A 15,578-nucleotide genomic window follows, 5' to 3' on the forward strand; every position below is an offset into this window, starting at 1 on the left:
TTAAAGAGGGAAGGAAGAAAACCCAACACTTATTTTCCCTGAAAGCTCTTTTCAAACTCCTGGAAATGCCGCTTTCTTCAGTAATAAACATGTTAGTGGACAAATGCATATTTTGTAGTGACCACAGGGAAATTTTTTTACCAGTTCCATGAAATTATTTTTATAATACAGAGTACAACCAATTAAAAGCTTCAAAAGTATATTAGACAGGTTTTTAACTCTGTAAATCAAGCTCCTCATTGGATTTGCACAATATGTCGACATCACTATTGGTCAGGTCACACAATGTTTTTTGCAAATAAAATATTTAAAAGTTATCTAAATTTCCTGCTTAAACTAGCTTTGAATGTGTAGATTCATAGCTTTTTCCCACCAATATGTAATCATGTAGGTCAGTTCAAAAAACTTCTCCTGGGTCATACTATTTCAGAGTGAAACTGAATCAATCAGCATGTTCTACCATGAGAAAAAAAATAATCCTACCTAAAGAAAGTTAATCTCAGGGAAAAGATCTAGATAGAATTCTTCTTCCCGATGTCTAGATTCCTGTGTGTTTTCAGGACAAGAACACATACAGGAGAGCATGATTTCCCCAGCGTATACTTCTTCAGACTATAATCCAGAAACAAAATGATCATATGATGACTATTTATCTAGGGCTGCCTCCACACCGAGATTTCCCCCAACATAGAAGTCCTCAAAATAATTGACGAACAACCACATTCTGAGCAGTACTTGTGGACTTCCTAACATTCTCTGCTTAAACAAATTACAGTGGCTGTAGGTAGAGCACCAGCTTGGACATTCCACCTGGTGCTATATTAGGGAGATGGGTAGGGCTAAGCTCCACTTCCATATCGTTCAGGAGAGCTTACTCTCTTGGATGGAATCCCTTCCTTAGCCTTTTAAAGGGCTTCCCCCCACTTTATGTCATTATAGTGATCTTAGTGCTGCTGGGGGGCAGATGGACCTGCTATCCCTAAGGGACTGCTGTGGCTGCTGTGGCTTCAAGGTTCTAATAATCCAATATATTTTACCCTTCCTCAAATTAACAGAGAGGGGGCTAAAAATGCCAGCAAGTCTGCCTCTTCATCTGCCTCTTCTTAAGTCAAATACTTTCTTCTGCCTGCTCTTTTGAGGAGCCCCATGGCACAAAGTGGTAAGCTGCAACACTGCACTCGAAGCTCTGCACATGACCTGAGTTGGATCCTGGTGGAAGTTGGTTTCAGGTAGCTGGCTCAACGTTGACGCAGACTTTCAACCTCCCATGGTCGGTAAAGTAAGCTTGCAGAGGGTAAAGTGTAGATGATTGGGGAAGGCAATGGCAAACCACCCCGTAAACAAAGTCTGCCTATTAAACCTGTCCACTAAACCTTGTGATGTGACATTACCCTATAGTAATGACTTGATGCTTGCAAAGGGTTTTATCTTTACACTGTATCTGGTCTTTACCCCTCCTGTACTGCAGCAGTGTTCTACCATGGACAGCATTCTACCATGGACAGCGCAGCCTTTTAAGTGGGAAGGGATAGATATCCAGAGACACATCAAGGGATTCACAGCCCCAAAAGTAGCTCTTTTTGCAGCTCAGCCTCCCTTAAGCATGATGCCAACAGGCATTCCTGTGCCCACTTTGTAATACTCACTGTCTTTGAAGGAAGTGTGCCAAATGTCTGCCTGTCTGCTCTGTAAATGAGATATTTAATTGCTCATAACACTCTGAGCCTTTCTCCTATTGGCCTGACATTTGGCAGAGAGGATCCCTTGGGTGGGGAATATAATCCCCACCAACTTCATTTCAGTTGGATGGAAACCAAAGTTAAGGTTTAATTGTAAGCTTTACACTGAAGCCTGTGACAAAACAAATGCAAATATCAATTTTTTAACCCACAAATTAAATGAAAACAAAGCCTAGTTGTTAAGATATTATGCAAAGGAAAGGAAAAGGCATGTACAAAAAATCTATTATGGGAAAAGGTGCAATTAGATGCAGTTTTTTTAAAAAACGAGCAGCTTTTTACTTTACTTTTTAAATACAGCTCAAATTACAATGTTGAAACCTTATTGTGACCCCAGCGATTTCCAAATTGCAGACTTCATATAGAAGTTCAGAATAAGGCAGATAAATTTATACATCACCTTCACTGTTTATGGCACTTTTCAGGGAAACATAAACAACAAATGATGAGCATTTAAATTTCACATATTGACAATGAGGAAGACAACAAATGGAGAAGGAAGTACTGCACCACTAGCGAAGAGGGACAAAAGCTTGCAGCCAGTATGGAGCCAGCTGCTGATTTTCTTGCCAACCCTAATATAAGAAATCATAATCTCACTGGCCAATGAACTTCAGTCATTATTTTTTCCATGACTGAGAAATCACAGAAAAAACATTAACAGGAAATAAGTGAGCACAGTAAATCTAGATCAGTGTCATGTTAGAAGTGTGGCAGTTGAAACGCATCTGGCAAAGTGGGGTAGTCTTTCAAAGTTCCACCAGTGTTTAATTTTTAATCCATATTTATTTTTAGAAATGTTTAGACTTACAGAGACATCTTACAAAATAAAAAATGTATCTATAAAATATATTTCTGCTCTCTGCAGATTGCCAGAGACAAAGGAGGACTTTTCACTGATTTTTTTGGTAGGTGCAATTGCTCCTAAAAGTAGAGTTCTGTTCTTCTTTGCATCTGGCCATCCTTATCTCAAAAGCCCTAAGCTCTAAACAAAGAAACCACAGAAGAGGAGGTCACTTTTGCAACCCATCTCCTTAGATCAGAATGTGACTCACTCTTGAATCCTAGTCTGTTAGTTCAAGACCAATAGTCTACATGCAAGAGGGCCATGGGACTGTGAATAACCCCAAGATAGTTTTGGCCAGAAACCTTATATCTCTAGGATTGACATAGCATTTAAATGTGACCTGCAAGCAGCTATGGTTTCTACAACAGTTGTGAAGGCCAACAAGCATGCATTTTCTTTAAGCAATGAGGAGAAAACAATGTGAACTGCTTTGTGTCCCCATTGGAGAGAAAGATGGGATATAAATGAAATAAATAAATAATCAAACATGCATTGCGCTGGGAAAGCTGATTCAACTCTTCATACTGATGCTTTCAGACTAATTTTTGTATGATGCAAATGGAGGCTAATGATGACTATGTTGTACAATCTTATGCTCGGGATATCACAGAACAATAAATTGCCAGTGACATTGTTAGGACTGATGAATTAAAATGCTAAAAATCAGAGGTGAAGAAGTTTGTGAAATTCCACGAGGTTCTTGTCTGTTATCATTCCCTGGCAATAATACAAGTATTTTTATCAGTATTACAGAGTGATCCCTTTAGGCTAGGTTAGGACTGTAATTTAATGAACAGATCAGATTTAACCCATCAGGTTCCGTCAGAAAGTCCAAGCGTTTTATTCCTGTGCTGCACTTCTTGTAGTTGTGAAGCAAAGGCTTCATTTCCTGTTCTGCCCCCTACTTTCAGCCCCAGGAGTTTAGAAGGGCTTTTAAAGTATTTTTTAAAATTTCTTTATTCCATTATTCAATTCCCTTAAGTAGATGTATTCCTACGGAGTTGAAGCTTCAACCTCTGGCAATATAAAGCAAGAGGACTGAGGGCACTGGTGAGTTTAAAATATTAATAACACATAAAAATTAGTGAAGCTAGGCTTTTCTACAGGTGACTGGCAAACACTCTCTTTTTCTCGGAAGAACAGGGCCTGCAAAATGAAGTTATTTTGCATAATTGTAGACTGGGAAGAGAGTACATTCCACTATCTGCTGCTGCACACGTTTCACCAAACTACCACCCTTAGCTTGCCTGGCTCCAACTTTTACCTTGCTGTCTGCTTTCCACTCAGCATGCTGATCCAGACATTGGCATAAGTGCCTGCCATCTACGAAGGATACAACAGCCACCTGCTAGTTTCTGGCATCCACCTCATCAAAAGATCTCATGTATGGGTTACCATAATAAAGGGCAGAAAACAACTGTTTAACCTGATGTTTCCAAAGGGATGTGAGCGTCTTGGCCTTTCACACAGAACACAGAAAGGGCATGTTCAGTCTTGTCTCAGAGGCCACATAGACATTCAAGATGATTTGCTAGTGGCTGCAGTAAGTAGAAACCAGTAGTTAGATTAACCACTAGCTAACCACCTAGTGCCTTATCGATCAAATCACTTGGCCTATGCAGGAATGGAAACACAGGAAATTAATTCTACTGAGCAATAATTATAAGTAATGATATTTTATGCTTCTTTGAATTCGATAACTCTAATGAGATTTAAGGTTCTGGCAAAAATGGTCCAAAAATGGCAGACCTAGTCATATAAATATTAGTTGCGGCATTTATAAAAGAACTGAATCAACATCACTAACAGTGCTAATTCTATTCATGAGTTATCAGCTTTGCAGTTCCATGAACTGAGGATCAGAACTAATTAAAACACGGCCAACTTTTTTTCTCATTTAGGAAAACAACTAAATGTGTGTGTAAATTGCTCTTTGAATGACAAGAGGCTTTTTCAGCAGAGCACTAAGAAATTTCTAAGAAATTCTAACCACTAACGTGTCTACATTAGCAGTTATTCACCCCAGGGGCAAAAATAGTGACTTGGGTTAGACATTGTTTTTCTTTTCTACTTTATAAATAACACAATAAATATGAAGATTAAACAGAGAAAACCACAGACATTAATTGATTTCTAACTCTTTGCAACAATACAGGCAAGCTTTCTGTTCATATAAGAAGTGTTGTATGGAAAAAGTGCTATTGAAACATGATTTCTATAATCGTTGTTGACTTCTACCATCACCTGATTTTTATTTATCCCTGTCTCAAGAGCATAGTTTAGGTCACAGTGTTTAAAATTACATATGGAACAAACAAACAAAATTAAGCACGGCATCACACCTAATTTACACAGAGCAAAACTGCAGCAGGTAGAAAGAAGTTCTCTTCTTTTCCAAAACCAGTTTAAACTTATGACAAAGACAATTCCAATGGGAAGAAAGTATTGGTCTAATTGATTCCATTGACATTGTATCTAGGTTACTTTTAGGTCAGCCTTCATGTGAATGATTACACATAAAACCCCCACATCCTAGACTTACCCGGGACCAGGTTTGCAGAACGGTGACCTGTTCTGATGGGGTGGGTTGTAGACACAGTGGCTATCAGCTGCAGATAATATCTGGGGGAAGCTGGAAGGTCACATGACCCTGAGTATATGTGACTCCAATAGGGGTCACCTCCTTTATATAAGCAGCCTTCTTGGATTGATTACACATAAACGGAACATTGTTACTTGTGGGTGAACATTTCACTCAGCATAACTACTCTTGTCTAGGATTCTTAGCAATTCTCTTCGCAATTTCTCATAGCTATGTATGTCATAGCTATGCATATGTGTTTTTTCCTGAAAGAGACACAGAAAGTATAAAGGAAAGACATTTTAAAGATTTCACTGGCCATGGCTCTTCAGCATGGGTCTAACTGCTTGTTTGGACACACAATCTTTTCTTCAAACTTTGTCTGTTTACTTGGTAAAACATTAGCTGTGGTAAACACAATCCTGCATGACATAAGTATCAGTCCTTGCCATCAAAAACTGGCTCAACATATTTAAATAAAGCATCTGGGAATAAAATAAAACTAAGGCTCATTCCGCACATGCAGAATAATGCACTTTCAAACTGCTTTCAGTGCTCTTTGAAGCTGTGCGGAATGGCAAAATCCACTTGCAAACAGTTGTGAAAGTGGTTTGAAAATGCATTATTTTGCGTGTGCGGAAGGGGCCTAAGTTAAATAACACTGGATAAAAAGAGAGACCCATAGCTCCTGCACAATAACTCTACAGCTATGCTGATACATGCTGTGAATAGGCCACTCTGAACTGACTACAAATACTGGCAAATATGACTTTCAATCACAGCAGCAGAATGGGGAAACAAACACAAGTAACATTCCAACCAATCTGATCACCAACAGGCATTATTCCTCCCACCCTTTTTCAAGCAGAAAAATCATGTGAGCAAGGGCTGTATATCAGTGTCTGAACATCCTGCTTTGGTTGCCAACCTCCAGGTGGGGCCTTGAAAACTCTTAAAATTACAACTGCTCTCTAGGGCTGATTCTGCATGGGCCAAAAAAAGCAGTGTGAAACCGTTGTGAAAATGGTGTAAAAGGGTTAAAAACTGTGGCTGATTCCGCATGAGCCAAAAACATCGGTATGAAAATGGTGTGAAAACAGTACAAACCCTTTTACACCATTTTAAACCCTTTTACACCATTTTCACACTGTTTTCACACTGCTGTTTTTGGCCCATGCGGAATCAGCCTAGGATACATAAATCAGTCCTGCTGGAGAAAATGGCAGCTTTAGAAGGTGGGCTTTGAGGCATCACATCCTCACTGACCTTTTCCCCCAAACTCTACTTTCCCTGGGCATGGTCCTGAATTCTTCAGAAATTTCCCAAGCTGGAATTGGCAACTTTATGCCCTGTACAACACTTTTCCAGCCCTGACAGCTGTGGAAACGGGGCTACTTCGGATTGTCAAATATGAGAATTGTTATAATATTCCAAAATAATTAACACCACATATTTTCACTTTTGTCAGAGAACAAATGAAGAGTTCACTAGGGAGCAAGGGAGCAATTCTGCTATCTAAAATATGAATATATAAATCATTAGCATAGACATCTATACTTAAATCACCTGCGAGAGCCATTGGTGTTCACGAAAGAGACAATTAAAACCTTTTGCCTCATGAAAATGAACTTATAAATATATTTAGAATTAAAAGTGTCCTAGAATCAGCAATAAAAACTGCAGAAGCTTCAAAGCCAGAGTAGTTAAGATGACAAACTGTGATTCCACTGCCAATAAAATTAAATCAGGTTTTTCTGATGGTTACATGATTGACAGAGATCTGGATCTGTGATAATGTTATTAATGTGTGTTTTCTGCTAAGAACAGCAGTCTCCATTACAGCATTACCATTGCTCATTACCATGTTTATCCATTTTACGTCTATCCATTTTACAAGAAATATATATTTTACAAGAAATATAGTTATATGACTAGAACAAATATAAGCTTAAAATGAACAATGAAACAATTTACTATGCTGTATTCACTTCATAATAAGTGTTCTAGGGCTACTTTGGATCAGCATTAACAGAAATGATAATGCAACCCTGAAATTAGGTAACTAAGTTTTCTGCATCTTTATAAGTTTTACTGCTGTTTGCTTATTTTAATTATTATATTTTTAACCACCTTCACCCTTCCAGGTAGCTTACAATAATTTAACAGTCATAGCTATACATATCCTTAAGGGCTCACAAACTAGAGATGGCAGATAACAAGTGACATGTGTTACCACACCGCCCTGACATAGTGGAGGGAGTGCTTATTCACAGGTATCCCTGCCCGTGTGCCAGCCTAAAGGATGATGCTGGCGTTGCAAAGATGGGAAACCCATTCTCTGGCAATAACCAGATCTACCAGCAAGAAGCTTCCAGGATGTTTTTAAATGTCTGTTCTCATGCTCTCAGCTTGCTTGCCATAGCAGCAAATTTTCAGCTCCACAGCCAAGGAAGAATGTGCCCTCAACATGATACAGTAGCCCTGTTGAATGGATTCTCATTTACAGCCATAGGAGGATCCCTGATGACATGGCCTCCCCTGATTAACTTAACCCAAATATTCCCTTCTGCAACTAACTTCTCCTGACCACCTTACAATGTGCTCTATTGTTTCTCAAACAATCCATCCAGACACCTCCCAAAGGTCGTCCTGACACCACCACCACCACCACCCCGAGGTGGTTCTTCACCCTATAAATATCCTACCCTCCAAAGGGCCAATTGCCCAGTATCATTGACACTTTTCCATCTTTTGTCACTGTGCCCAATGAGTTACCCCTGGAACCAGATGCTGGTTGTTTGGTTCTGAACCCCGGATCTTCTTCACATCGCGATCAGGTCGTATTACCCATATATATTTAGCTAATGTTTGCCCACATTAGAGACTGTGTCTCCATCCTGGGTAATATCTGGGCCCCCCAAAATATTTTCAGCACTTTCTTCCCCATTCTTGCACCCCATTTGACACACAAGATGCAATCTGACCTAGTAATCGACTCTCCTCCAGAACATATTAATCTTACCTAATTTCCTGCTCTCTTGTGCCTGTCATGTGAAAAATAATGCTTCGCATGCCAGACCTGGCCAAAGCTGCTCTTCCATCAGTTCGCGAACACAGGAAAAAAAAGGATCTGCCAAGTTCTTCTGTCAAGGGACTCAAGACTGCTACCTAACTAAGCTGTAGAGGCTGGGCAACAAAGATGCCATTGCTGGGATGAGGGGGGGACAGGATGTCTGATCATGGTCCAGGTCCCCAAGCTGGTTGGCCATCAACAGCATTCAGGCTTTGTCCTCTACAGTGATATTAATTAATGGATGTGCTGTTATCTCAATTTACACATTTTAATCCTGAAATTACTTTAATAAAAATAATAATTGTTGTTGTTGTTGTTGTAGATTTCACAGCTGTCAGATCTTTAGCTGGTTGTTGGCCTTCATTACAATTCGAGCCTTACCCAGAGGCCCAGGAAGTTGTAATGTAGATCCAGCCAAAGGAGCAACACCTGGAAACTACAGGCCAATAACATGTTTACCCACGATGCTCAAACTGCTCACTGGCAATAATAGAACATAACATCATGGACTACTTGGAAGCAAATAGCATCCTGCCAGTGGAGCAAAAAGGGAACAAAAGAAGGAGCAGGGGTACAAAAGATCAACTCCTGATAAATAAAATGATAATGGAGAACTGAAGAATCGAAGAACGAATTTGCATATGGTCTGGATCGATTACAAGAAGGCATTTGACTCACTGCCGCATAGTTGGATCATGAAATGCTTGGAAACAATTGGCATCTGCAAAAACATTCGAGTATTCACTGAAAAAGCAATGAGACAGTGGAAAACTGAACTGACAGTCGGAAATGAAAATCCGAAGGGCTCTGGGCAGTCACAACATAAAATACAACAAGTGGAGTACATAATCAAAATACAGATTATAAATAATATAGGCTCCATTAACCATAAATTAAAACCCATTAAAATACAGCGTACAGTACAAAATTGGCGGCGTCCAACATTAAAACCCTCATAAAACCCTCCCAAGGGGTGGGGGGACGATAGGCCCCATAGGTGTGAAAGAGACCCAAGATATAAAGGAGAACAAGCACATCAGCGGCCAGCCCCTCCAAAAGCCCAGTGGAACAACTCAGTCTTACAGGCCCTGCGGAACTCACCAAGATTCTGGTTGGCCCGGACAGCTGGAGGAAGAGTGAACTATTGGTTGACGTATTATTTCTGAAGCCAACCTGGGACAGTTGACTGCAATATTCTAAGCATTCACATAGAAAAAGTTAATGCAAAATGAACATATGTGTTATTCTGGGTGTGATTTGTGTACATACCTGCTTGTCTATCACAAGAAGTTCTGCATCAGATGTACATATAACCGAAGCAGGACGTTTTACATCAGTCAAGAGGCAGGTTTCCTGGAAAATAATATAAGAAATCTTACTTTTTCTTCTGTTTTACAGGTTCCGTGCATGTATATGTATGAAATATTCAAATATTTCCTACAAGAATATTTATATTTAGTGTTAGATTATTTTTCTAGATAAGTGATACAATTTTTTACTAATTTGCTGGTTTGCAAGTTTCCTTCTATATCTTCAGTGGTGTTTCATTTAAGACAGAAAATTGTTTCTTAACTCTTCCACATGGCTATTGTTCCTTTTTAAGTCCCTTTAATTTCAGTACAAGGGATGAAAATATTTGATAACTTGACCATTCTAAGCAGTTAACCTTCTAAGCCCATTGACTGCAATGGGCTCACCCCAGTTTATCCTGCATAGGACTGCACTGTAAACATGCTTAACATTGGCTTGAGCATCCTCTTACGTCATGCAAAATACCAGGCCCTAAATCAAACAGTAGGTAGGTGTGGTTGATGATAGATGCAAAACCAAGCCACCTGCATACATGCAGGAAAACCCTTTAAATTAACCAAATTAAATTAACTAAAAGAAAACCCTCCAAACTTAGCCTTAAATATGTGACTGGAATATTGATACCCACTAAAAAAACAGCTGAAAGGAGAAAAATTAGGGAGGAAGAAAAAATAAGACTGTGTGTAGAGAGAGTGGCTATGTTAGCTTAACCATCGCCATTTTGTATGCAGTTATTAATGTAACCGTTACTAATGAACTTTGTAACAGTTCAACATGTTACCACAGCCTTCTTGGCCCCTTTGTTGTGAGTCCAAGAAGTGGTTCTTGAAAATAATTGCCTATCTTTGGCTTCCCACCAGCTTTCCCATCCTGGTACCGAGTAACGGTCAATTGAAGGTCTTGGCCCAGCTGCACAAAGTTTTGCTAACGGTTGGAACTTCAATAAACTTTTAGCCACAACACCTGATAAGAATGAAGATTTACATCACCTGCTTTAGTTAATTGGCACCAAGTTATGATTGGCTCACTAAGATCACCTGATGCGCAATTCTCCTATATCTGCTTTTCCATATTGTAAGAGAGGCACCCCTTTTCCCTGGCTTTCCCCCTCCCTTTTCACTCCCAATATACGCAATGCTACCTCATGCTGGCTAGAGGCTGTCTATTGAAGTATGAGAACTGTTTGATCCTTTTCTTTTTGCCTGCTAAGCAATGGAGAAGTTTTACATTTTGATTTTAGTAGGTTCAGTTATTTTGTCTCTGTTTGCTCTTATTCAGCTAATTGTATGCATTATATGCCATCTGACTATCGTTTGTTGAATGATGCCGAGTTCAATAAACTTGAAGAACTTGTTTTAAAGAAACTGCCTTTTTTCTGAGTCGTGTGAAAGTTCAAAATCCAAACCCACGTTTAAGGAGAGTAGGTAACTCATCCTCTACACTGTGATTATGCCAACAATAACAAGCGAAACCTTCATGGTCAACCAACCCTCAAACTCAGGATTCCACTGCTATAGCACAAATTGCCAGCTAAAGAGCCTTTTGGGGAAGGGGCGGTGTATAAAATGAATGAATGAATGAATGAATGAATGAATGAATGAATGAATGAATGAATGAATGAATGAATGAATGAATGAATGAATGAATGAATGAATGAGCAGGGAAGCTACTCATCCGGATGAGAATCTGAGCAATCCTTTCCTCTGCCCAAAGAGAGATTTTGTGGACAAACTGCATTTGTGGACATGCACCCCTCCCCCAACCCTATTTCAATTTGCCTAATATACTTTCCATGATAATATTAACAGCTATGAATTATGCATTGTTCAAAGCTTAAAGAATCCTGGTAGGGGAGAGGCACAATTAATTAGGTCTGGGGGAAGTATTTTCCTCCACGCCTAACTGTTAGGATTGGGGCTTAGAAGTGGGAACTCAGAAAATTCTATAAAAGATCCCCTGACAAAGCAAATTGCGAAACACGTAGAGATCTAGAAGAGCTAAATAAATTATCATCCTTGCACTTTGCTCTTTTTTGTCTTCTCCTGACCCCCAGATTAGGAAAGAAAAGTTTTTCTCGATTTAGAAACTACAAAATTCTTGTCAGTTCCACGTATTATCTCTTAATTCAAGGTCTTCTTAATACAAAATGCTGCCAAGCCCACCTTCTTTGTCTGATTAGCATATCCTCCATAGTCTTCATTGGATTCCCAGCAGAAAGCTCCAGCTAAATATTAATTATTTCATTTTTGTCACTACAAAGACCTGTGTTGGGAGATATTAACTGACCCAAATTATTTCCATGGTTAAGAGGATTTGAACCAAGCATCCTAGGCTCAAGCCTGCTACTTTATTCACTATACCATGCTGGCTCTACAGATTTGTAAGATCCCATTTAACTCTTTCCCACTTGGGGGGCAATTAAAACTTTTGGGTCACAGATAACTTGCAGGCCTTAAATATGTGTACAGAATGTATCAACACACATAGATACAAAGGTCATGTTATTGAAATTACCTGGTAAAATTAATGATGTGTCCCTCAAGGGCTATTCTTTTGTGTATTTTTTTAACCTCTACATTGAGAAGCCCAATTTCTCAAAATTATTTGATAATCCAAATATGAAAATAGCTACCCCTATGAAATCTCCTTCTTCTGCTTCACATATTGTTTCAGGGATGAATTCCTTGGATCTGGAATCTACATCTCCCATTACAATTTTTATTTTTCCAGATAATAACAAATAGCATTCAGTTGCCACACGTCCTTGTTTTATAACAATAGTTCCAGCTTCATACCTAGAGAAACGATATAAAACAAAAATGGTCAGCAATAATGGCTGCATGGATAAAAGGTTTTGTTGTTTTACATTCATGGCAAATTCATACCGGCAACCCAGCATCCATGAGGGAATTTTCTGCACAGTTACTGCCATCGGTCTCCATGTGCCTCCAGAGGCTTTTCTTTCTTTAAAAAAAATAGTAAATGGTATAGAACAGAGGTCTTCAAACTATGGCCCTCCAGATGTTCAGGAACTACAATTCCCATCAGCCTCTACCAGCATGGCCAAGTAGCAGGGCTGATGGGAATTGTAGTTCCTGAACATCTGGAGGACCATAGTTTGAAGACCCCTGGTATAGAACTATGGTGTTTTTCACACTGTTATTGTTCTAAAGATTTCAATAGGGCATCTCAAACTAACAGACCTGTAAAAGTAGCACGGGATAAGCATAACTTTTTTAGACCAACTACAGTTCTTCTGTATCAGCCTCCTGGGTAAGGGCTGTGGCCCCTTCCGCACATGCAGAATAATGCACTTTCAATCCACTTTCACAATTGTTTGCAAGTGGATTTTGCTATTTCGCATAGTAAAATCCAGCTGCAAAGTACAAGTGGATTGAAAGTATGTTATTCTGCATGTGCAGAAGGGGCCTCCATGTTCTCCTCAGGTGAGACATCACAATTTGATCGCCACTAAAAAGTCACTCCCTTGAAAGCCTAAATGCAGTGTGGATTCCTGGGACGAGTTGCAGAGAGTTCATCTTGCCTGCCATGTCCATCACAGAGGTAGGGTGTCATTGGTATGTATAAAATATTCACATAGCCAGCCCCAAGGCATGAATAATACTATCATACCCCCTGCTTCAAGGGATGCTTCATCAAGGCAATATGGACCACTTCCTGTTGATGGGGAAAATATCATGTCCAATGGAACTAATGACTGAAAACAGCCCAATATCTTATCCACCAATAATGGACCATTAGAGCAATTTACCTTCATTTAAAACCTCACAAAAGGGCTTGCTTCATTTTTGTCTCAGCTTATTGATTTCAATATCTTATTCCGATATTTTAATTAATTGAAAATAATCAGTAACTAGTTTTTGCAATGAGGGCAAATTACATAGACCTATTACGCATGGAACACTTATCTTGGGACTCGTAGCTGACAGTAGGGTTGTGGAGTGATCTCCGGGCATTTGTCTGTACATGATTAGGCGTTCACTGCCTGCTCCACAGCTTGCTTGCTGAAGTCTTAAGGGGCCTCTGCTTTTCCTGGTTCTCTTAACTCCACCCATCAATTCCTTCTTAAAGGCACAGATCTCTTTACACCCAGTAGTTGCAAGATAAAGGGTGTTGTTAAAGCCCTTTACATTGCAGTTATATCAATATACCTGTGACTGTAATTATATTGATATTATAGCCCTTTCCAAAAATAACCCTCCCCAAAGAAAGAGGAAAAGCAATTCCCTGGACCACACTCTGGTGAAGAAGCGGGCCATGTCGTAGAACTGACTCACCATGCTCATACATTTTGTGCTGCTGTTGCCGCAGTAGGAGAAGCTTGTTAGTAAATGGTTAGCCCAGCATTCCTAATTCATCCTATAGATATTCCTTCTCCCACCCCCACCCCGTTGTTAACTGCAAATGAGAGCACAAAAGAAATGGCTGATCTGCCATTTGGATGTTTTCAAATGCAATAAAAGACAGTGGTTTTGTAGTGATTCTCTGTTTATATTAATATATCAATATAATAACAAAAGTTGAAATAATAACAAATATGAAAAGGGGGAAGGGAAGAGGTGTGCACGGGAGTGGGTGAGGTTGGTGGAGGGTGGAGGGAAGGTGTTCGGGGCAAAGCTGTGCTCGCTGACAAATCTCCCCTGCTCTAGCGGCGAAAAAAATTAAAGTTGCGCTTAAAGTGTTGACACTTGGTGCAAGGAAAATGGAAATTGAAAGCAGGGCTTGTAGTCACATCCAGTATAAGAAATCTTGTTAAGCTTATCGGGACATCTGCCCCTCACCTCACATGCAAGAGAGTACATCTTATGAAAACACAGGCCATAGACTGAGATGTAACATTTATGGGATTTATATATAATTTTGCTAGATTCTTTCTTTCTGGATTTAGGCACAATCACTTCCGATGTACATACAAACACCCTGCTGTGATATAACAGCTTAACTTGCTAACATACGAATTAACAAAAATTGAAGAAGCCAAGCTCACATCATGACTTCACCCTGACTTAAATTTTCCCATCTGCAAAATAAAGATTATATTATTTTCCTTCTTTAAGACAATTTAAAAGCCTTGACACACATTTCACAGTAAAGGCTATAAAATAAAAAGTACAGTTTTAATGCAACTTTGTACACTACTCTGTGTGACTAGAAAGTGCTGATAATATCTTCACAATAAACTCAGTTGTTTTTTGTTAGTCACCAAAGGCCCAGAAGCTCTCCATTAAAAGCCTGAAGGTGAAATAACAAGACACCAGCAAAGTATTGTATAGCTTCTATTTGTCAATATTTTATTTTAACAGGGCAGATCATTTCTGAAGTATGATAAATATTTAATCAAAAGAATTTCAACCTTATTGGAAAATGTTCACCTTCTGACCCAGCTTGCTGAAGGAAGCAAATGGCATGGATCCAATGTTCAATACACCAGTAGCACCCAGGCTTTTTACTTACTCTTGGTAGACTAGTGCTTGGCATAACTGGAGTTGTGCTTTGGTAGGCAAACGCTGAAAGCTTCTGTTTGTCTTCAGACATGCTTGAATCTGAGGGGGGAAGACCATATTTTACATTTAGTATTACAGAAAGACTATGGAAGAAACAAGACATTACCCAACACCAAAGGAAAAGGAATAGATTTTTTGTACTAAGGGAGGGCATTATGTACCAGCTGCCATCAAACTTTATCAAGCAAAAATCCTGACACAACTCACGTATGGAGTTTACTACAATAAAAAACAGCAGCAGATAATATCATTAGAGAGAACCCACAGTAAATTCCTGAGAGCCATTCTACGGTTCCGCCTGATATACTGAATACCTTCTTAAGATTAGAGACGGGTCAAATGAAAGTTGCTGATAGAATTTTTTTATTATCAGTTTATCAATGGCTTAATGTTTACAGACCTTTATCAATGGCTTAATGTTTACAGACATAAAGGACTAGGGCCTCTAATAGGCCAAGACTCTAGATGGATGTGTGAGGTTAGGGAGGGCCTGCACAAGAGA

The 15,578-nt window shown here is 39.3% G+C and overlaps 1 protein-coding gene across 3 annotated transcripts in view; it reads right to left on the reverse strand.

Annotated features, from left to right (window-relative positions):
• Positions 1-15,578, reverse strand: part of LOC125439689 (cyclic nucleotide-binding domain-containing protein 2-like) — a 61,552-nt gene that overhangs the window by 36,927 nt on the left and 9,047 nt on the right. For all 3 annotated transcript variants that reach the window (XM_048508813.1, XM_048508814.1, XM_048508812.1), the window contains exons 5-7: positions 15,027-15,115; positions 12,184-12,346; positions 9,510-9,593 (exon numbers count right to left, since the gene is read on the reverse strand). In XM_048508813.1, the coding sequence (XP_048364770.1) occupies positions 9,510-9,593; positions 12,184-12,346; positions 15,027-15,115 (336 nt within the window). The remainder of the gene's footprint in view (positions 1-9,509; positions 9,594-12,183; positions 12,347-15,026; positions 15,116-15,578) is intronic.

Source organism: Sphaerodactylus townsendi, linkage group LG10 (assembly GCF_021028975.2).
Source record: "Sphaerodactylus townsendi isolate TG3544 linkage group LG10, MPM_Stown_v2.3, whole genome shotgun sequence".
Classification (NCBI taxonomy): Eukaryota; Metazoa; Chordata; class Lepidosauria; order Squamata; family Sphaerodactylidae; genus Sphaerodactylus; species Sphaerodactylus townsendi.